The 23,792-nt window shown below is 35.9% G+C and overlaps 2 protein-coding genes across 4 annotated transcripts; one reads left to right on the top strand and one right to left on the bottom strand.

Annotated features, from left to right (window-relative positions):
• Positions 1–620: 620 nt before the first annotated feature.
• On the top strand, positions 621–12,777 carry LOC132177377 (uncharacterized). Of its 2 annotated transcripts, XM_059589661.1 has the most exons (13): positions 628–950; positions 1,285–1,434; positions 2,294–2,464; positions 4,020–4,163; positions 4,997–5,102; positions 5,221–5,369; positions 5,562–5,687; positions 6,596–6,739; positions 7,355–7,442; positions 9,616–9,989; positions 10,706–11,029; positions 11,756–11,986; positions 12,442–12,777. In XM_059589661.1, exons 1-13 carry the CDS (start codon positions 678–680, stop codon positions 12,574–12,576), a joined length of 2,415 nt encoding a protein of 804 aa, XP_059445644.1. In that variant the 5' UTR covers positions 628–677; the 3' UTR covers positions 12,577–12,777. The 2 variants fall into 2 exon arrangements, with proteins under 2 accessions (XP_059445646.1, XP_059445644.1); XM_059589663.1 differs by lacking the exon at positions 10,706–11,029 and having other exon boundaries at positions 621–950.
• A 1,185-nt stretch (positions 12,778–13,962) lies between these two features.
• LOC132179199 (uncharacterized) lies at positions 13,963–22,805 on the bottom strand. Of its 2 annotated transcripts, XM_059591865.1 has the most exons (10): positions 22,741–22,805; positions 22,081–22,186; positions 21,024–21,123; positions 20,627–20,770; positions 17,797–17,855; positions 16,524–16,591; positions 16,394–16,445; positions 15,290–15,463; positions 14,527–15,126; positions 13,963–14,359 (listed from the first exon to the last, which is right to left on the bottom strand). In XM_059591865.1, exons 1-10 carry the CDS (start codon positions 22,746–22,748, stop codon positions 14,144–14,146), a joined length of 1,527 nt encoding a protein of 508 aa, XP_059447848.1. In that variant the 5' UTR covers positions 22,749–22,805; the 3' UTR covers positions 13,963–14,143. The 2 variants fall into 2 exon arrangements, with proteins under 2 accessions (XP_059447848.1, XP_059447850.1); XM_059591867.1 differs by lacking the exons at positions 22,081–22,186; positions 22,741–22,805 and having other exon boundaries at positions 21,020–21,106.
• Between the last annotated feature and the right edge of the window lie 987 nt (positions 22,806–23,792).

The raw sequence follows: 23,792 nt of genomic DNA, 5'->3' as shown, positions 1-23,792 counted from the left end.
TCTCTAAATCAAATTGCCTATTTCATATTTAATATCAGGGCAAACCACAAGTACCTAGTGAGATGTGGCTTGCTAATCTAGGATTGGACAAATAGCGTCGATAAAACTATTTTTACATTTATTTTATATTAAAATATATATTTTTTTAAAAAGCAAAAAATATTAACAAACGGAATCTTTGTGTACACTTTCTTTGAATATGTTTTTTTTATTATTAGTAAGCTAGTTATAATAATAAATTACCATTTTTCTTTTAAAACTTTTGCTTAACATAATAAGAAAAATACTTTAAAAATGAGAATGTATGTGGTAAAACTCTAATAATTTTGTCTCCAAAAAGTATATGTAGAAGCTCATCAACTTTTGTTTTGATTACAACTTCTTTATTACACACTGCACATTCTACCCTTTATTTTCGGATCGCGACCATTTAAAAGTATATGCGCTTGAAGACAAAAGATATAAATTATACAATAGTTGACATTGACCGTCTGTCATAATTCATATTAAACTATAAATCGAACGGTCATGGAAAGCCAACAGTGACCTTTGCCCAACCGAAAACGGAGAAGTGAAAGCCAGCCACGTGTTCCTCCCGCGGCCAGCCCTTTTCCCACTCCATTAAAAAACACCTCAAATATGCATTTCCACCGAATTGTGCAGCCCACTATCACACTATGGTAGCTGCACCACAGCTCGGTTTCTGTGGAATCGAGCCTCTCAGGTGCGCCTTCCCGGCCCGTTATGCACTTCCGAACAGAATTCGGGTCCGCAGACGGGCCAGCCGGATTTTCTCGGTCGCCACCGAACCGAAACCAAATCCGACTGGTTCGTCCAAGTCCACCTCACCAAACACCGTCAATGGGTCCTCAAGGTCTCCGCCGTCACCAAAATCCGTCAACGGGTCAGCGAAATCGCCGTCTTTGAACTCCGTCAACGGAGTTTCCACAGTAAATGAACTTGCTGAATTTTTGCTATCTTTTTATTTTTAAATTATTATATGAAGTCCATGCTCTGTTCGATTGCTGAGAAAGAGGAGGAAAATGCGGGATATGTAATTCTTTCTGCTGTCGAAAAATTTGGTAATCTACATGAGTCAAAGAGTTGCTTAGGCTTGTTGACTACATTCTGAATAAATTTTCTGCTTTGTTCCTGAGAAAGTGGAGGATATGGAGATGAAGAAAGGAGGATTGCAATTCAAATCTTAGCAGTGATTTTAAACAAGTGGTCAATCTTTATGTTCGTTTTTCTTATTGACTGTTTGATTTGTTTTGGAAATGGCAGAGAATTGGGGATGTTTCAAAGGAAATTAAAAGAGTGAGGGCACAGATGGAGGAAAATGAAGACCTAGCAATACTGATGAAAGGTCTTCGGGGACAAAATCTAAGGGATTCACAGTTTGCTGAGGATAACGTTCAGCTACGCCTTGTCGAGGTATATATACATTCATTATATCCATTGATTGATGTTCGGATTCCTTTCTGTGATGTCTTGTGTAGTGTATTGCTCGTAAGTGTTCGAGCTCTGATGAAATGTATACTGGCTTCTGTAATAATCATCCAAGTTTCGTATAAAGTATGTGAGAGGGTAAATTTGGTTATTTTTCGTTTATGAAACAGTAGGAAGTGAAAAATAACTTAGGAACTGAAGTTCAGTATCGGTGTGGAATGTTTCCATCTTTGTGTTCGGGTATATGTATTTGATCTGCAAATGTAATTTGTTGAAAATGTTAATTGTAGTTGGGGCCTAGTTAGAGGCAGTGTGAGTTTGTTGACATTGATCAGTTGAGGGGTTGCTTCTTTGAACCTTCAATTTCAATTATGTAAAATATTTATAGAAGGAGTGAGAATAAGAAAAAAAATTGGTTAGTATATTGATGACTTGATATATGCATGGACACTGTAACTACAGGTCTTAGGTTCAAGCTCTAACCAATTTAAAAGAAAAACATAGTCTGGCAGACACGAATATAACATTCTTGTAAGATGGAATGAATTACCGTTTTCAAGCAAGTGCATCAACAATTCAAAGTCCTGCACATGGTTAGTCAGCTCTTAGAGTGGATGATGTTGCTAAAATGACTTGGGAAACATATAACTCAGCGACCTGTTTGAGGCTATATTTGTCCATGAGAAGTTAAGCAAAGATGGTTTGATATGGATCAGTGTAGATCTTCTTGTGATCCTTTATGGTTTCTCTTCATGAGCTTGACACTGAAACTTTCTAGTTGGTGCGACTGTTTCCCTATTATAATGTTGTCTGGTCATGTGATGTGCTTTGTGTGCTTCTGTAGGTAAATGAAAGCAGTGAGTTTTTGCCTTTGGTGTATGATCCCGCTAGCATCTCAGCATATTGGGGAAAACGGCCACGTGCTGTTGCAACACGTATTGCTCAGTTGCTATCTGTTGCCGGGGGTTTTCTTTCACGTCTTGCTTGGGATGTGATTAACAAGAAGGTCAAAGAGGTATCTTTTTTTATGCCTTTTTTGCTTTCTATGCTGATGGTAATTTCACATGATCAGTTGACTTATTTAAACAATTAATAGATCATATATATTCTTGCAACAGAAACAAGATAATTCAGTTTTAAGCAGCATCGGTTGTATGTGAATTACTATTTCTTTTTCCTTGTAAGTTATTTTCCCTACAATTTCTCTCCAGAAATGGAGGATATGAGTTTCCTCCATTAACTGATGTCACCCGATGCAAATTATTTTGAAGAAGGAAACCTAACTGATTCTGATTTGATATTATTCTGCCATTATTTTCTGATCTTATTGTCATTACTATTGTATGGTTTTTCTACATTAATTATAATTCCATAATCACTTGTATGGTTTTTCTATTTAAACACGTAAATGCCATATGGCATATGCATAAGGAATAAGAAAACGTCTTCTTCCTATCTTCTCTTCTTCTCTTTTTTCAACTTGATATAAGAGTAGAGGTCTTGAGTTCGAACTTGACTCTACAGTCTACTCCTAATGTTAGTTAAAAATTCCACGTACTTAGAAAAAAGTTAAATATTTCACGTGTTAGGCCTCACTTGTTGAAGAAGAATTTGAGCTCACACATGAATGAGAGTGTTGGAATATTAATTAAATGATTAAATTTATTATTTTCTATCAGTTTAACCTTTTGAAATAATTGGTGATTTAACTAGACAGACGTGCTTTTAGAAAACTTGTATGCACGTTTCTTTTTAGGGGTGTAATCTGACCCCTTGGGGTCGGAATAGAGGTGTTTTCGACTTTTGATCCCCCCTCCCCCCGGTTGAAAGTCACATGTTGAACTGACCATAGAGCCAGCTCATACCGAACTGCATTGCCATCAATAGGTGGGAGGCGGTGATCGGTTAGGTAGGTTGGTTGGGCCGCAGGGAGGAGTTTTGTGCTTAAATCTATTGATGATCAAGACAGGCTCACTATTGATCTGCCACATATCAAGTGAGACAGGCTCACCGCCTCACTGAAGAGGGCGGCACAGGGGCGGAGAGGCCATGGGAGGGGATTGACAAGCACAGCCTAGGGTTATCAACTCCAAAGACAGAAAGGGAAAACCAAAACAAAAAAAACCTCAATATGAATAGGAGGTTTTCCAAAGAGAGTTGGGGTTCGAAAGAAGAGGAAGACAAATGTTCCAATAAATTGAGAGAAGAAGAAAAAGAATCGAAGAGGAAGAAGGAGAGAGCAAAGAAAAGTGGAGAGAGCTTTTTGAGGGGGTGGCTAGGTTGTAATCTGAAAGAAAAAAAACTATACATATTAAGGGGGTCGGGTCGGGTTTGGTTTGGGTTTCTGACCTTATTTAACTGACTTCTGACCCGACCTTGGCGAAGAACAGCCAAATTTGGTCAGGTTTTGTTGGCTGGTTTGGGTAATCACAGATTTTGAGCACACCTAGTTCTTTTAATTGACCTTAATGGTTATACCGGTTTGAAATGTGCCTTCATTCATATCCATTATTTAAAATTAACTTTACACTTTCAGTCTGATTTACTCATTAGTTGCTTTTCCATATCAGAATGAAGTCTCTAGAGCGATTGAATTAAGGGAAATTGTCACCTCTTTGGGTCCAGCGTATATAAAACTTGGTCAAGCATTGAGCATTCGACCAGATATACTGTCACCTGCTGCAATGTCTGAGCTGCAAAAGCTTTGTGACAAGGTAAGTTATTAAGCTTTTTTTTTTTTTTTTTTATAGCTTTCAGTTTCCTTATTTTCATGATTATACTTAAATCAAAATCACTATCCCTATGCTGAGCTCTTCTAAAGAAAAGAAGGAAAAATGAAAGTTACCTGTATGATATCCATAACATCTAGTATCTCTATAAGAGAGATGGTTATAAAACAAGAAAATAAAGCTACATTGTGTTGCACAAATATGTAATCAACTAGAAGTCACACATGTTTTAAGTTAATTTTCAATTAATACTTTTTATCAGTTAGTGATGGTATTTTAGATGTGCTGTAAATTAGGGTGTAAAAATGACAGAAAAGAAGCTAATCGGGTTTGTGGATCAAGGCAATTGCATACTTTTTTCTTTTTGGATTGTGATGTTAGGAAACTTGTTGGTAGATGTATTAAGGAAAGTGTTCAGGGTGTCTCACAAGCTTTTTTCTTAATAAATCAGCTGAGTTGAGCTTGTGGTAGGCCTTTTAACTTCATGTTTTGCTTAGGCAGACATTGGCATGGCTTGTCCAGTCCCAGTTGTCAATCGTAGTTAATGTAATTCGAGTTGAACTTCAAAATCAAGTGTTTTGAACTTTGAATTCTTCTAATATACTATTACTCCATCCCTGCCCGTGCCCTCCTCCCGACAAATGAAAGAAGAATTCATAAAATCAGAGTTCCAATTCCTGTAACGGGTTGAACCTCAGACCTCCACCTATCAAAAGAGAAGAGATAGAACTTGGCTTGATTTTTGTTTAATGGTGTCTGAATTTGAATATTTTAGGTATCCCTCTTCATGGCTGATCTCTGTTTGATGATATGTGAAGGTTCCTTCATTTCCAGATGATGTTGCTATGGCTCTTATTGAAGAGGAACTTGGTCAGCCATGGCAAAATATCTATTCTGAACTATCATCTTCCCCAATTGCTGCTGGTAGGCTCTCACATTTCCTTTTGTATATAAGACTGTGTTAACAGCAAATTCTTGCTTCCCTTGACTAGCTTTCTAAAATTTGTTAGTTCCAAAGTATTTATTCTTCCTGTGATGGCAGCATCTCTTGGACAGGTGTATAAGGGCCGTTTGAAAGAAAATGGGGACCTGGTGGCTGTTAAAGTGCAAAGGCCTTTTGTTCTTGAGACGGTTACTGTTGATTTGTATGTCATACGGAACTTGGGTTTGGTTCTAAGGAGGTTTCCTCAGGTAATGTTGCACAGATCTGACTTGTAGTGAATTAGTACCTTTCTTTTGAAGAGGTAACTATAGGTAGCGATAATGGTTTTTATTTTATTTATTTTTTATTTTATTTATTTTTTATTAACTTGCAAAGAAGAAGAAGAAGCAATAATGGCTTTTTCACACTCCCTCCCCTGGCTCTTTGCGTATATTTTTCAGATCTCAGTAGATGTAGTTGGACTGGTTGATGAATGGGCTGCTCGTTTTTTTGAGGAGTTAGATTATGTTAATGAAGGGGAAAATGGAATACTCTTTGCTGAAATGATGAGGAAGGACCTTCCTCAGGTGAGTCTTAACATTATACTTTTGTTACGTTTCAAGAAGTTTGTGTTGATTTCAGCTACAAGGTTTGGTGAAACTCATCTTTGTTCAAATATATATCATGAAGCACTGGAATGTTGTAATACAGACTGTGGAAATAAATAAAAACTCCAAGTTCAAATAATGCATGGGTACAATGCTCTAAAACAGTTTAAGCTCTATATAGGACTATTGAGTTGATATTTGTCTGGTGACAATACTTTTTTACATGGAACTGTCATGGTTGCATTGCAATGTTTAACTGTCAATATTGCATATAGAAACACAAGTTCATTTTTTACCATGATATTCCTCTGTAAAGAATAGAAATTGTTCTCTTCTGGATATGTCCCTCAACCGCCATTTTGACATGTTTACATTTAACGATGATAAACTTAATTGAAGAAAACATTCTGTTTCTTCTATGTGCTATTGTGTCTATGCTTGGGTATGAAATGTCTATGATTACTTTGGATTTCAAACCTGTGATAACACGAAGAAAATTCTGTGAATGAGCTGTGATACTACCCGACTGTAGAAACCATGGGAAGCTAAATATCTGTTTAATAATGCCTGGTAATAGGTCTCGTTTTTCTGCTGACATAATTACCAATAGACTGCAAACTAATCAATTAATCTTATAACATCTTGTATATCTTCAAAGCCTGCCTTTTCATAATTGTAATTCATTTACTCTGACAAGTGACAATAGTGAAAGCTCTATTTATCCATTAGTAAAAAAAAAAAAAAAAAAAAATTTACTTTCAATTTTTCTTGTTTGTACAAATTCTTTTAACAGAAACGTCTCTAAACAACTTCTCACTTGGTGTTTTGTTTTCTTAATCTGTGGAAGACTTTGTGTGAATACTGCTTAAAAAGCTTATGAATTCCAGGTTGTGGTACCAAAAACCTATGATAAATATACTTCAAGAAAGGTTCTTACTACTGGATGGGTAGATGGAGAGAAGCTGTCACAAAGTACAGAAAGTGATGTCGGAGAATTGGTTAATGTTGGAGTCATATGCTACCTAAAGCAGGTAAGCGTTTCTATTAAAGCATTTGTTGCAAGGATATTCTTTTTGGAGATACTTTAAGTGCTTTTAAGGTGGGTACTATTTTGCATTTTGTTAAAAGAAAATGTAGTTTATCATTCTGTTCAGGATTCAACGTGGAACACACTTTCATAAGATTTCCGAATATTTGGTTTCTTTTCTGTTTTCTCCTCCCCCTCTGTCTAATCCATTTCCTCCTCTTTATTATGACAGCATTTTGGCATAGACAGAGGGGGAAAACATGTCTTGCATGTCTTGATTCATGTTTTTGTGGAACTAGGGAGTTAAAGATACTGATGAAATACATGTAGTTGTCGTATCATTCACAATTTTCCAATATTGATTTAGTTGGATACATGAGAGAGAGCTGATCATAGAGTCAATTGTGTGTCTCCACTGTATGCTTCTAATATAAAACTGCAGAAATGTTACATTCTCTACCAATGTTTCATGTATGGTAATGAATGTGTTGTGAATGAGGAAAATAATGCTTGTTAACATGGTTTCAGTTGCAACTTATGGTTGGTGAGAATTCGTAGTTCCTAGCCTACTGAGCGTCATTCTGTTTTAAGCTTTGAACTCATTTCATTTTCATGGCAGCTGCTTGATACTGGTTTTTTCCATGCTGATCCTCATCCTGGGAATTTAATCCGCACTCCGGATGGAAAGCTATGCATACTCGACTTTGGTAACTATCTACTTCAATTAGAGCATATGGTGAAACATCATCTTTCCCCATGGTTATCAGCATCATATGCATAGTCTTGTTTGAATTACTCATTTTTAAATTTCTTTCTGCATTTCTAATAAAACATGTTAAATCTTGAGGATTTCTTGTTGAAGGATATGCTTCTCTCTCTCTCTCATATTGTTAATTGTTTTTAGAGTTTGTTCTTCTTTCTGTCCTTTTCTAGACATTGATTCTTCTGTTCTATATCTTTGATTTACTCGCTGCTAACATGTTTGATGGAACTTACTTATCAAAAAAAAAAAAACATGTTTGATGGAACTCACTTTTTTTTTTTTAAATGTAAGTTAGATGATTTTCTTCTTTTATAATTCCACATAGAGATTATGAGAAGCATCAAGCAAGTAGAGTATTGCTGCTGTTGTTGGAATGGACACAATCAGATACTGTTGCTTTCTTTTGGAGCAAATACATGAATCCATTGTTCAAATTAAAAATTGGAATTCTGTTTCCTTGTGTGATGTGGACATTTTGGAGAGAGAGAGAGAGAGAGCAGGACTTTTGATGGCGTTGAACTTCCATGGCTTGTTATAAACTCAGATCCTCAGCATGTTAACTCTTTAGGAGTGGCTTTTATTAACTAGCCTTGTATTGGAGCTTCCTTCTTAATATAATAAAGTTATTTTACTTACAAAAAACTGTCCTTAGTTCAAATTAAAAGGAACATCTAATTGTAAAACCTTTTTGAATTTTATATTCATAAATAAAGATTGTATCAAATTACTACATTCTGTTTTGGTCTGTTTTTGAGTAACTCCCTCAGTTTGCAATTTTAGCAATTAATTTCTTGTATGTTTCCTGATTTCCAAATGGATCCTTTTGCTCCCATTCTGTCAGTTTAACTAATATAATCCTTGTGCAATTTCAATTATTCCCTAAAGAAAAAATGCAAAGAAAAAAAAAAAACAGCAAAAATACCGTATTTTAACCTCAAGGGGTTGGCTCAAGTGGTAAGGGACTTGGTCTTGGTGGAATTCTCATTAGGTCTAAAGGTTTGAATCCCCTTAGATGCAAACAATTCTTTGGGGCCAGCCTGCTGGCGAAACCGGAGTAGTACTTGATCCGTGTGGAGGGGGCACTTTGCACGGGTCCGAGGTTTATTCGACAGGGGTGGGTGTACGAAGTGACCCTATCTTGAAGGGGTTTCTTGTCATTAAAAAAAAAAAGGTACAAACCAATGGGACTGAGAGTGCCCTAGGGCGGTCGTCCCCTTTGCAACCTCCATCTCCTTGACCTTGCGGAGGGGGCGGGTCGTGGAGGGGCCAACCTCATGGAGGGGTGGTCACCCTTTTCTGTGACCTCGCCTCTTCCCGCTTTGTGACGTAGTGAAGGGGCCGAGTCATGGAGGGGTTAGTTCCCCTGGGTTACATTGAGAAAATGGGGTGGCTTAGTTGCAACCTCAACCTTGTTTGCCCCTTATTTCTTCAGCTTTTCTTCTTCTTTGCTTTTGTTTTTTTGGTAATTTGTTTTTCTTCCAAGCATAATTAGAATTGCTCAAGGGTTGTGTTAAATTTTTTTTGACAACATAGAGAGGGACAAATCAAAAATTATTTTTTTTCTTCCGAGCATAACTAGAAATACACATGGGTTCTGTTAAAAAAAAAAAAAATAGAGAGGGACAGATCTAATTGGAAATTTGGGAAAACACGAGGAACTGATTGTTAAAATTAAAAACCAAGGAAGCTACTTGAAAACGGGTCAAAGCTTAGGACAGTAGTTTAATATTTTCCTTCAGAAATACATGGGTATATTGTTATAATGAATATGTTCTATAATTTTGTACCACTCTTCCATGATCATCATTCTCATCAATATGATTAATGTCATTATTGCAAAAAAAAAAAAAAATCCTTGTTGTTTTTCATGATAGATAAGAGAAGTAAAACTATTTATTTTTTGTGAGTTGCTTTCCTGGTTAAAATTCAACTTATGGATGTTTCTTCAACTCCATATCAATAGCTAAGTATCCTCAATTACAGAAATGACGCATTATATTTTGTGTCCTTTTGCCATGATTTAGTAGATCTCTCTCTGACACATTGGACTGTTTAATACTTCATTTAGTTATGGAGACTAATTTTTTAGCATCCTAAAGTATAACTTGCTGCAACAGGTCTAGTTACAAAACTAACTGATGATCAAAAGTATGGAATGGTTGAAGCAATTGCTCATCTCATTCATCGGGATTATGGAGCTATTGTCAAAGACTTTGTTAAACTTGGTTTCATCCCAGATGGGGTTAATTTGGAACCCATCTTACCTGTTTTGGCCAAGGTTTTTGATCAGGCACTCGAAGGTGGAGGTGCCAAAAATATCAACTTCCAAGAGCTGGCATCTGATTTGGCACAAATAACATTTGATTATCCATTTAGAATACCCCCTTATTTTGCTCTTATAATCAGGGCAATTGGGGTACTGGAAGGCATTGCTTTAGTGGGAAACCCTGATTTTGCCATTGTAGATGAGGCATATCCATATATTGCACAGGTATAATACCTTGCGAATTTTTGTTATACTTTTTCAAAATCTATTAACATCTATATCTGAAGAAATATGTTGGTGCTCATAATAGCTCGGTGGTTAACTCTTAATACCCCTTCAGTCTTTAAATGTGGTGTATATGCACTCCTAAATAGATTAGACCACTGGTATTTTAGTTTATGCTATTTAGCTGTGTAGTGTTCAGGTAACAAACAAGGTGACTTAGTCGAGCTAAAAGGTTACAGATCTGAACTTAGCCCCTAAGATTTGTTGAATTGGAGATATCTTAGGTAAATAATTGTAATTGATCTTTGACTGCAAAACAGAAGCCACACCATTGGATGCTCAAGCTTATTTCAGAAGGTCCTTCCAATGGGAATGTTGTAGGTGATATCTATGTCAATAATAAGTTTGAGGTTCATTTAACACAGCCTTTCTTAATACCCAAGTATTTTTGCATTTACTAAAAACAGCTAGTGGAAGTTAGTATGGAAGGATAAAACTTCTGTAAATGATTGAGCTGGATGAATGACTGCATGACCTCAAAAGTACTAGTTATGAACTAGTTTAGTTGAGATTAGGGTGAAATTTTTTGGCAAGAATCCTAGCTGTTAATTCACATTTGGCCACACTGATATGTCTAAGCTACTGCCTTGGGCTTTCTCTTTATGCTCTTAGTCATCTAAATTGGAGTTGATTATGTCTTTATATTTTGTTGTTAGAGGCTCCTGACTGATGAATCCCCACGGTTAAGGAGTGCTTTACGTTACACAATATATGGGAAATCCGGAGTTTTTGATGCTGAAAGATTCATTGATGTCATGCAAGCCTTCGAGAATTTCATAACTGCAGCTAAAAGTGGAGGTGGGGAGGCTCTGAGTGGGGACATGGCTGGACTTGGCATCCTGCAAAGTCAAACTGGGTATATCATTCCTGGATATTCTTCCAGTGGATCTCAACCCAAGCAGCCTCTTCAAACAAGGGCAGCTTTAGCATTTCTGCTGTCTGATAAAGGGAGTTTTTTCCGAGAATTTCTTCTGGACGAGGTACTTCTAGAAGTAACTTTTAAGTTAAAAAGACTAGTGTTGTTAACATTGATGTTCAAGGTTAATATTGATGATGATGATGATGGTGATAATATAGGAATAAAGATAATAATTAGTTATATTTTATAATTACTTGTTTTGGTTCATCAGATTTGACCAGATGAGAAATGACAATGTTGGCCACAGTTTTGTTTCCCATTACCCTTTAATATATGTACTCTTAATCGTTGAGGTTAAGAGTGGACAATCTGCTCTTGTATATCCTCTATTTTTTTATTGGTACCACTTGTTTTGATCCGTAACAATTAGAGTTCTAAGATTAGCAAGAAAAGAATGGAACGTTTTCTTTTTAAGTTAATTTTTTTTCTTTCTTGCTTTCTTTTGTTTGTAATTATATCATTAGTTGATTTTGTTTATCTGCCTCAAATTTATGGAAGTCTAATAGTCATTATACCATGGCATGGGGGCTCAGTATTTGCTTCAGTTTTCTCATTTATTTAAGCTTTCTAGTTTCACATATATTTATAATTTCTATTCCTCCATTGTGGATATGCGGTCTCATTATTCTCTTTCCCCACTAAAAATGCTTTTCTTGACTAGTGCCATGGCCTTGTGATGTTTTCTCACAAGGTACTGTGCTTAGGATAAGAATTATTTTCTCATTGGTATGCACTGAAGTTGGTTGTATGGAGGCCATTTAAATATTGTCATTGGTACGGGAAGCAGATTGTAAAGGGCATTGATGCGGTTACAAGGGATCAGTTGGTACAGCTAATGTCAGTTCTAGGAGTTGGAAATGCTGCCCCAGTTTTTAGTATGGTTCCTGCTTTCGGACCCTTAAAGCCAGCAGGACTTCTACCCACAATAACTGAGGAAGACAAGGTTATATTGAATAATGTTCAGAAAGTGGTTGAGTTCTTGACAGCAGGAAGTTCAATATCAAGAACGTCAAATCAGGTATTAAAGCATTGTGCTTAGACATTAAGGGTACATTTAAATATGCAGAATGATTATTCTATTAGAAAAAATGAATAGCCTTTATTAAGAATGGAAGAATGTGGAATAAAATAGTTTTAGTGTTCAAGTATCATATACTCTAACACTTGGAATGCTATTCGTAAATTTAAAAAATAGTCATTCCCTCATAGGCCATAGGAATAGCTATACCATTTCACCTTCTATTTTCAATAGAAACTATTCTTTTTTTCTAATAGAATAATCATTTTGCATACCAAATTTAATCTAAATATTTGATCATATATGAAAAGTTGTCATGGTGTAGATGTTCCCTTTCTCATATATAAATGCTTCTTAGGCTATATCTTTCCCCCACTCTCTTTTCTCAGCCAACAGGGCGTAGACGTTCATTCATGAGTGTTTTTTGTGACCCTTTTTTTCGTGGGTGTTAACAGGGTGTGGATGTTGCACGAGTCATCCAAGAGCTTCTTCCAGTGTTGCCAGGCATATCTGCTAGAGTGCTCCCAGATGTGCTCAGTCGATTATCTTCCCGGGTATTGGCACGCGTAATCCGAGATACATTTTTGTAAAGAATATGCTATAACTGAGCTGTTTAAGGCCTATATATTGTGCATATTTTGATGAACTTATACAGAAATACACTATGGTTATTCTAATGCACATCTTCTGTGCATTTCTCAGTACCATGCAAACATCAAGACCCAAAATTTTCTCCTTGTATATAATATAATCTTCACTGCATTTCAAATGTACAGTTGCGCTTCCTGTCATAGGCTGATTGCTGTTGTTTCTTTCAATCAGGGGAGTCACTTCATCTCCCAAAACAATTATTTATTTATTTATTTATTTTTATTATTTTTTTATAAATTCAACTTCAACTTCAGAAAAAAGAAAGAAAAACAAACAACACAAAAACAAATTATAAGGGACGGTCTTTCATCTTTGCCACTCCTAGTTCTTAAAGCCGAAAGGAAATGAGAGTTATCGGGAATGCTTTCAAACACTAAGTGGTAAGCGGCCCATTTTGTACTTAGTGTGCTTGAAAGTTGACACATTTAGAGACCTTTGAGGCGTTCTTAAGAACTGAAATGAAAAAGAAGAGCTGCTGGCGCATGGAAGAAACTTGTTATTTCTCTTAAACCGTTACTTTATGATTCGGCCCAAATTGTAAGGCAATTTCTGCCCTTGGTAATTGTTCAGTTCTACCCGGTGAAACTTACACAAGTACCCCACTCCTTCCACAATGTCTTATGCTCAACTGCTCATTTTGTATTGTTCTTGTACTTTCCTCAAATAAATATCAGTTTTTTTTTTTTTTTTTTGACAATTTCCCATTTCCCTGATCCCATATCCATTAAAGTGAGATAGAAGTTCTAGATTTGGGGGCTTTTTACTGGAGAAGATGAAGCGATCATGTGGATGGTTGCACCAATAAAGAGAGGCAGGACTTGTGGAGAGAATGCCACCTAGGCCAATATTTTCATGACTAATGTTATTTTTTACATCTATTTCATATGATGTGATGTATTTAAGTGATTTTTTATATTAATCACTTTATAAAATAAATATATATTTAAAACATGTCATATTGGCTTAGCCGATATGAAATGTGTGATAAAAGGGTTTGAAAGGAGAAAGATCCTCTCCATTTCATTTAGTTACTTTAAGAGGGCATTTTTGTCCAAAAAAAGTAAAATTGCAAATTGCCTTCCTAAAAACAACCGACTGGTTCATGAAATAGAGAGGATCCAAGTCCGGTTTGAAAGAGTAGCATTACTTTTCATAACCTTCACTGCTTCCCCCCTCTTTCCATCCAAGCGCAACGTAACATTGTAGAGATTTGAGGCTAGCTAGCGACCACGTCAACACAATCTCATTCATATAAGGCTCCCCTGCCACCACGTCCATATAATATCATTAACTTTATTTTTTCTAAATGATATAATATCATTAACTTGAACGTGAAAAGAGAAGATTGGTCATTGAAACAGGCTCTTCGATCTCTGCTGATATTCGGAAATTGCTACTATACAAGATTGATGAAAGAAAGAGATTATTCATTGCTACATAATGTGCAAAGTTTAGTCCTTCATTGATATCCTCTGGTCAGGTCCGTCAGGATATTTACAGTGTTTCTCAAGAAAAGAGTGGCAGCCTCTGTTCCCCTGATGCATACGAAATAATACTTCTTTTAAGAGGTGAAATATAGTGCGCCCCATGGAGAGCCGCGGCTCGCAGTATATTCAGGGGTCCAAAATCAACAGAGTATGCCTTCTGAAAACCATCCAGTATTGCCATCATCGTAATATTTGCCAGTTTTCTCTCCGCTTCATATTTCTTTAACAGACTTACCTGCATAAGTTGAATCTTTTAAGAACATAAGCAGATTCAATAAGAAAAATAGGGGGGAAAAAAATCAAAACCTTAAAAAAAAGAAAATGGAACAATCAAGATAAAAGAGGACATACTTTATAGATTTTTTTTTTTTTTTTTTTTTTTTTTTAAAAAAAAACGCGTACCTCTCCAATGTCAGTGCCTACAGCTATACCCTCGGCAATGACTCTTGATAGAGCAAATGCATCTCCAAAACCCAAATTGACTCCTTGACCAGCCAGAGGATGAACTGTGTGTGCAGCATCACCAATTAGAACCACATGCTTCGATGCATAGTCATTGGCATGCATTAAAGACAATGGAAACACCATTCTTTCAGAAGCCAACTTAACTACTTTCGGTGGAACTTCAAAACACTCATTAGCTGATAACGTCACATATCCTCTAAGCCAAGAAAACATATCTTCATTTCCTAATAAGCTTGACTTAGGACGAGGACCATATCCATAATCCAAAGCATTATTTACATCCTTCACAAAATCATCCTCACTCATTGATTTACGGTCCATTGACTCTTTTGGGTTCATAGTCCATACAATATTGCTAAAATTATCACCCATTGGCAAAAGTGCAATTGGACCAGCAGGTAGAAACCGCTGCCATGCACATTGGTTTCCATCAGTATGTTCTACCGTACATATGACTGCATTCTGTGAGTAATTCCATCCAGTTGTCTTGAATCCTGCTAACTCCCTGACACGTGACTTGCCACCATCAGCTCCAACCTGCAATAAGCACATCAAGGAAATTGAATACTAGATGTCTCAGTATGTAATCAGCGACCAAAGTTATTCAATAGATCTTACCCACTGAATAAAATGGACAATTATTCATCCTACTATTCATCAAGTAGCAATACACGATCATTTATATGGAAGTTAAACTTACCACCAACTTTGCATATAGGCTATTGCCATCAGTCAATTCCAGCTTTGCTAAATGCCTCAGAGAAGATGACGGTGTCCTTGATGATGTGCTGTCCATCCCCATGGGTGAAGACCTCGGATGTAAAGTCATTGAAGTTAACCTGGAGGGATAGATGGTCTTCTGGAAATCTTTATTCTGTTAAAAAGTTTCAGATTCCTTAGTTGCAAAAGCCTCATAATTTACAGCAAGTACACCCAATTACGTTGCATGAGGCAAGGCATTTGATAATGAAAGGGAAAAAATTAGCAATCTTATTCTCTGTGTTGGACCACTCTACCAATAAGAGGCAACAGAGATACCAAATGACCTAATACGAAGAGAGGCAAATTCCCAAATCAAAGGCCACTTAAAAAATTAAATAGTAAATTAGAAGAAAATTCTTAGTTATATTGTTACGCCTGTTATAATCGTAAGAACGTTATCCAACAGTGCCCAATGAAAAAACAATATCCAACAGACGAAGGACAATAACAAAACTGCATAAATCAAGTGAAAATACTTAATTGCAAATGATTCTCAGGTGTACATGAAACATTGCAGGGAAACTGACATATATGGTTTGATGATGCCTCAAGGGCTAGCATCCATGCTCATAAGAGCATCAGAAAGGGGTCTCGAACTTTCTAAGAGATACTTAAGCAATGAGGTTATTCAGGGGAGCTTGGCCAATGCAACTATGGTGGTTGGCCCATGGAGAAAGGACCGATCATATTACAGACGATTCATGTTCTCAACCTACACCCTGCCTCACATATTCTTTTTAAGTTGAATCAAAATCCTTTTCAACGGAATTTTGTCAGTCAGTAAATGCGATAGATGATGACAATTCTTCATAAAAGGAAATAAAAACTTTGTACATTCACCAAATTAGTATTTGCACACTGTTTAGACAAGACTATATACTTAGTGATCCAATATTGAACAAGGAAAAAAATTTCATGAGAATAAAAAAGGGATGTACTGAAAGGAAGAACTCCAATATAATATGATGAGTGCGGAAGCAAAGCATTTAACTGAACTCAAAAACAAAAGAGATTATATACCATATTTATGACAAACTAGTACCTCAATACATGACAGCAGAGAACCGTGAAGAACCTTATTCTCCACTACACAACTGTAGCACAAGTCATCTGCCATTAGTAATTGCAAGATACAAGAACAAAATTTGTCTTTTTCCAATGTGTACGCTTACCCTAAAATTTCTTTATTTATGTCTCTTGCATTGTAGCTTGTGTATCCTAAACCAGTATAATCCCAAACCTACAGAAAATCATCAAAACATAGAAGAAAACTTTTATATCTTTTTCCTGGAGGTATGATCAGTCTTATTTCAAAACATAGCAGTTCAATGGAAGAGAGGATTATACAAAAAAATGGAAGAGAGGATTATACAGAAATGTTAGTGTATTCAATTTACACACACACACACACACACTTTATTTGTGTATCTTGTGTATCCTAAGCCAGTACAATCCCATACCTAAGAAAATAATCAAAACATACAAGAAAACTTTAATATATTTTTCCTGGAGACATGAGTAGTCTTATCTCAAAATGTAGATGGGAGAGAGGATTATACATTTCCACACACACACAGAGATATATGATTCTCCTTTAAGCAGAAAAAATAACATGGCTAAACTTTCATATACAATGACTAAACGCAATTGCAGGGTAGAGACAGTAAAACACCAGCTGCATATCGTGTCAAGTGGACATAAACAACGTCTAAATTATAATAAGGATTCAAATGTGAAACTTCCCACTTCAGCTCCTTGGCAAGTAGGCGGTTCTTTGTCCTTTTTCTAATGCCTGTAAAACCACACTTCTTCCTACTAACACAAATTACATTACCGATATCCCACCTTCACTAGGCATTGATTCACAAGTGTCCAGAGATTGTTCAATCCTTCTTCTCCTCAACACAACCAAATTGATAATTCCTTACCCTATCAGTTAGAGAACTTATGCCTCATATTAGTCCATAACTAGCAAGAGTACAGTTACATTTTTGGCCCCAACCCCTAAACCTTTAAGAATGATTGATCAAACTAAGCTAACTCTAGCTTCACAGAATGCATGATTCCTAATTCTATCTTAAACTTCCTGCTCACTAATCTGTCTTAAGATTTTCATTTTAGCGATGTAATACAGGTTCTTAATTATCTCGGTAAATGAATTAATAATCCATCTTTTCTAATATCCACAATTTAAAATAAATCTAAAATGCATGATAATGGGAAACATCAATGGGTCAATATCTAGGAATTAAGTGACACAGATACAACTGAATGGCTCAATACATTGGAACTGGAACTTCCCAAGTATTTTAGAACTTCATATCACATTTAAGCAATTAAAAGAAAATTATAATCAAAACAACCAACAGGAAAAAAATAAAAAATAAAAAAAAATTGAAGAGATTGAAATATTTCCACAAAAAAGGAGAAAGTAAAAATCATTACCTGCATTTTATCAAAATATGCATGTCGATGGCGTTCTATGTATTGCCAAGCACCAACATCTGCAAAGTACAATTGTTGTTAGTCTCACTTAGGAAGGGCTTTGACAGAGGTTTGATCTTCCTTTCGAGACAAAACTCAAAAGTATTTCGAGGCTAGGTCTAAGGTTTCATCAGCAAAAATAACAGTAGTGGAATGTGTCTGTGTGTGTGCAGCTATAAGTGTACATCCGCTTATCCAACCACCTCGCTTCCTACTTATAATAAGGATGAGTGGGTAGTTATTTTTGGAGGTGTCATCAAGTGAAATGTCCTAATTTACCCTCACTAATGAGGGCATTCGGAATAAAATTTATTTAAATGGATATATGGGCTTGTAGAACGGCCCACTCAAATTTAACTTAATGGAGCATGACTAGGACCTTTTGGCATCTTGGCTTCAACCCAATTTAAACTTGGCTTAAACAAATTAGGGCTTTGATTATTGGTTTAAGCCATTTGGGCCTTACTTTGACTTAATGAAATTGGGGCCCCAAGTTTTACAATTCCGTTGTACAACTTCTACGTAATGTCATTAAATAAAAAAAACCTTACATCAACTGAATTGGTTTAAAAAAGCAACTCCAATTGTTTTCACAAACAAGTATCCATCGATGGTATTAAAAAGTGACATATAATAAGCAATGATTCTTAATAAAATTAAATCATAGATTATTTATCTTGCATGGCACGCTTGACAAACTGTCATTATAGAATAAAACTTTCTAACATCAACTGATAACAACATGAAAATGACAAATGTCAAGCTTGCCATACTTCACCAGCTCTAACCAACACCTAAATTACATAGAAATTGCACAACAGGACATTATGAATTTTCATAGCTTAATTTATTGGGAAAAATATTGAAGAGGTTCATGTAGTTAGCTTTTATCAAATCATTCCCTAGGGTTTAAAATGCATGAAATCACTCCCTAGGATTTAAAATGCATCAAATCACTCATTAAGGTATGCACCATTATCAAATCATTCCCTTCATTATATATTTTAACGGTAAGCAATGACACGTAGGCTGACAATCACATCATATCCAATTAAATTACACCAGACAAAATAAAAAAGAAAACCAAGAAAAAAATGGAAAATAAAAAATAAATAAAAGCAAGAGAGGTGGTTAGGAGTACCCCAACCACCCGTTTTGGCCACTAGGGTTAGTTTGGTCACTCCCAAAGACCATTAGACGTGGTTCAGCTAAGTTAGGTGTGACTAAATCACCCCCAATAGCCTTTCGGGTGGTTCGGCCACTCCCTTTGGTCAATAGAGGTGGTTTGGCCACCCCCAACCACCTCTCTCTATGTTTTTTTTTTTTTCTTTTTTTTCTTTTTCTTTTTCTAATGTGGCATGTTTAAAATGATGTGGTGAAGTTAATTGGTGCTGAGTCAACAACATGTACATGTGTCAAAATTTTATTGCATATGACGCGACCATTGGCTTATGTATCATTGCTTACTATTAAAAAAATCTAACTGACTGAGTGATTTGATAACGGTGCATACCTTAAGAAGTGTTTGATGTGTTTTAAACCCTAGAGAAGGATTTGATAAAAGGTGAAACCACAAGGACATCTACAGTAATTTTCCATAATTTATTTTGATAAATTCTCCAAAAACACTAGCATAGATGAATTGAGCTTTATTTATTTTTTAAATAATTTCATTATCATTAAAAAGCGCAAAGGGGTGTTACCCTAGTTCACATAGAGTATGCAAGAGAACCTCTAATATGAAGAATAAGAAGAACAAAAGTTCAAAAAATTTGTAAAACTAGAAACAAACCAACTATGATGGGCATATATCCAAATATACAAAGTGTTGATCACAATCTTTTGCAACTCTATCACCGAAGTCTCAACATCCTCAAAGCTCCGAGCATTCCTCTCTCGCCAAAGACACTACATTAAGCACAATGGAGCCAACCTCCATAATCCCATAACTATACCACACCCAAAATTAGGGATGTAAACATACCTCCTTAGGTCAGAAGAGGGGTTCTTTAGACTTCTAACCTCACTAAGGTCCAGAAGTTAAAATGCTCAACCAAACTAATCTTAGAGTCACTTCATACCAAACCGCACCAACACCAACAAGTGTCAATCGGTGATCAGTCAGGTAGGTCAGTTGAATGGTGAGCTTTTTTTATCAGAACTAAATGAAGCTCGTGATCATGAGTTCGACCAGGAAAGGCTCACTAATACCAAGTCTGACATATTGAAATTTTTTTTATTTTTTTATTTTTTATTGTTTCAAATTGCAATGGCACCATGGCAGAGAATTGGTGACAGTGGGAACTGAGTCTAAGAGACTGAATTTTTTTTCCTTATTTTAATGTCTTACATAACGAGCTCACCTCACCTTGCCATAGACGATGGACTGTGGTGCAGGACTAAAGGTGGTGGATTGAGAGCTGAGGGGCGGCTGAGGTTTGTGAGGCTGAGGCACAAGATAAGTATATATATATATATAGGATCTGGCTTACATGCTGTTATTTTAATAACAGCATGAAAGCCAGATCCATATATATATATATATCAAGAGGGTCGAGTTGGATAGGCAAAAAACCCAACGATATAAACCCAACTTCTGACCTAACCCCTCATTCAAACCTAGAATTCCTTTTGCTGAACTGACCTGACCCCAACCAATTTTGGTCGTGTCCGATTAGGTGGTTCGAGTTTTCAGGTATTTTGAACAAGCCTATATATCATAATTAAAATTAATAGAATTTGGAGTTGGCACAGAGCATGATTGAAAATGGCAAAATATCAAAGTTAATACCTTTGAAAAGAGAGATAGTTGCAGGTGTGACTGTACTGACCCTTGGATCCGGGGGGTCCTCTTTTTTGAAGCAGACTTTACTTCCCAATGCAGGATTGCTATCAATGATGGCAACCTTTAAGTGCTTTGTCAATGGCATGCTTGCTGCAAAGACATATTGAAGATGATAGTTGTGAAATTTCAAAGCAACTGATCGGAATGTCAATCTCTTCGAATATTTTTTTTTTGGATGAATCAATCTCTTCGAATATTATCTCCCAAACCAATTCCATTGATATAATTACTATCATAAATGAAGTCATCATGTGCTATTAAACAGGAAATTAATTGACTTGGTGGCAATCCGGTTATGATGTCACTCTTAATCCCTACTAGGAAAACACAAAACATTACCTACCCAAGGAACAAGCTAGAGCCATGCCAACCATGCCTCCTCCAACAATAGCAATGTCATACTGCTGAATGTTATTACTGAAATCATGTTTCTCTTCATGCTCCTGATTTTCAAGCAAATCAGTTAATTTCAGTCTTACAATTAATTTACAGAAGTAGAGCTCATTAAGAATTGATGAGTATATTCAAGAAGAGAACTGAAAATGAAAACAGGTAAAAGCATTCTAAAACAAACAGTTATGTACACAGACACACTCGTAGATATGTACTGAAGTATGCTGATTTGTTTTATTATCATAACTAGGAACAATGGGTTCCAGAAACCACTAAGCAGAGGGAGGATGTGACTGAAAGCTATAAGGTGCTACAGTATATAGTAAATTTAGTCAAAAACAAATATCAAGAAATCGATTTACCATCAACTATCTTTAACTCCTTTATGAGCATATGTTTCTCCACTTTATCATCCCCTTCATAAGTTTAATAAAATATACCAATAAGAACTTATTATCTACCACTAAAAATCAGTTGGAAATCTTGAACAGGAGACATGCTCATATTCTTATTTCTAAAAAGCAAAGAGAAGTCCCGTGTAGTACAAAAACAAGTAGCATAAGATGCTAGAGAAGATTAGGAAAGGCTCCATTATTTCTCTTTCTTAATTAATGGGTTAGTAACTGGTGCAAGAATATCCAAGTTGCATGCCAAGGCCAAGCAGACACCCAATACAGGAAAAAGAGATATTGTTTTCTTTATTGTTGGTACTAACATGTAAGTGCACAGTGATCTGTATGGTTTGAGTCAAACATTTCAGACTCCTTTTTATTCACCTAATTTCTTAGTATGATGAGATAAATCTTTATTCCCTTATGAAGATTGCCAATTTGGAACAAGGAATGACTCTACTGCCTGACCCTCAAATCCATTGACAGCCACGTTGAAATCGTTGACATGGCCCCCCAAAAAAAAAAAAAGAAAAAAAAAAAAAGAAAAAGAAGATTTCAATTGAGATGAGATAGAACATGAATAAATCCGTGATTCGTCTATGGTGAGTTCATTACATGGCTACGATTAGAACCAGACACTCTTGCAGCTGCATCAGTGCAGAAAAACTCGTGCTGAACTCTTAACCTGGCGACATTAGCAGCAAGTTTTCTCACGATCACCCTGCTTGAGCAGATAATACATTAGACCATAACCAACGGTGTATCAGCAATCTAAGCAATCATGAAAGAAATGCAAACAATATATTATCGAAAATGAAAATCATTGACAATATCCATCACGCCGGCATATGAATGCCATGAAACAAACTCTCCTAAAGATTTCAATCATGCATTGAAAGAATTCTAAAGGAATTTGAGCAGAGAAAACTTGTCAAATTAAAATTTCAATAAAAATAAAAAGTAAAAACTCGGAAGCTTCAGGTACTCATAACCTCAGAAACCAAGTCTGATGAAGAAACACCAAAAATTATAAAAAAAGAGGTTTGAAATACAGCGAGTGGCATCACAACAATAGAGGAACTAGGGTTTTCAAATCAATGCGAGCACAAAAAACACACACGTAGAAATTCTGAATACACAAAAAAGCAGAAAACAAAAATAATAAACCAATCAGGAAAGGAATCAGGATAAGCCAAAGCAATTCAATTTTCGCTTAGAACAGAATTATTCTGTGAAAATCAGAGTTTGATTAGTGGGAAATGCGGAAATGCGTACCTGTTCATTCTTCGACTGCACGAGCTGACTGATTGTTGTGAGAGAGAGAGAGAGAGAGAGAAACAGAGAAGGATTTGCCAAAGTCTTGGACCGAGTTGGAGGCCGATCTTGGGCCACGCTACAGAGTTGAATATACTACGAGACTGGCCCAATTAAGCCTATATTGGGTTTCTCTGTGGCCCAATGAATCTTCCATACTATTTGTTCACTTCATTGACATGGTTATTGGTTGTGGTTTTTAAACAAATGATTGATTTATTCTCAAGCGCACATTCATTAACGTGATAGTGGCAATAAAAATTATTATTGAATTTTAGATAAATCATTATTAAATAATAGTAATTTTTATTATCACATTAAGGAGTATGCAATTAAAGTGCATGTGTTAGGACATTTTTTGGTCTAATAGTCTCCAATTAGTGCAATCGGTGGGATCTACACATTCTTCACGTTCTTCGAAGCATCCTTAATCTTCAATTTTCGCGCTCCTGCAAGATAATAACCAATTAAGATAACGAGAACTTGCCGGGTCTCACTCCAATGCCTAAGTCAGTCTTTGAGAGAAGAGTGTCTCTAATGTCAATAATTGAGTCTCTGGTTTATACTTGGTATAAAGACCTATTTATAGACTATGATTTGGTCTTATACTTTAACTTGCGCTAGAAGTGTTAAGAGTTGTGGCCCATTATTTTTTTGGTGAACTAATATTGGTCTTAAGGCCCATGATGTATCAGATGGTTCAATAAAGCAATCAAAATATTTGTAAAATATATATATATATATATATAGAAACTAACATAAACGAATAAAATTATTAGGCTATGAGCCTATGAGAGTGACATTTCTTCAAAATGCATTTTTAAAGGAAGATCATTTTAATAAAATGGATTAAAGAAATTGGCAGAAAACTTTGTCCAATGAAAAATAAGACTTATGGATTTACATCAAAAGGGTTGTATTTGTACAAGAGAGTTAGCAATATCAAGAAAAGGAAAAGAGTAAGCCACCTCAAATGAATCAAATGATGCCTTTGTCCTTTAAGTGATCCAAAT

This window comes from Corylus avellana, chromosome ca4, assembly GCF_901000735.1.
Source record: "Corylus avellana chromosome ca4, CavTom2PMs-1.0".
Lineage (NCBI taxonomy): Eukaryota > Viridiplantae > Streptophyta > Magnoliopsida > Fagales > Betulaceae > Corylus > Corylus avellana.
This window is presented reverse-complemented; position numbering and strand designations above follow the sequence as displayed.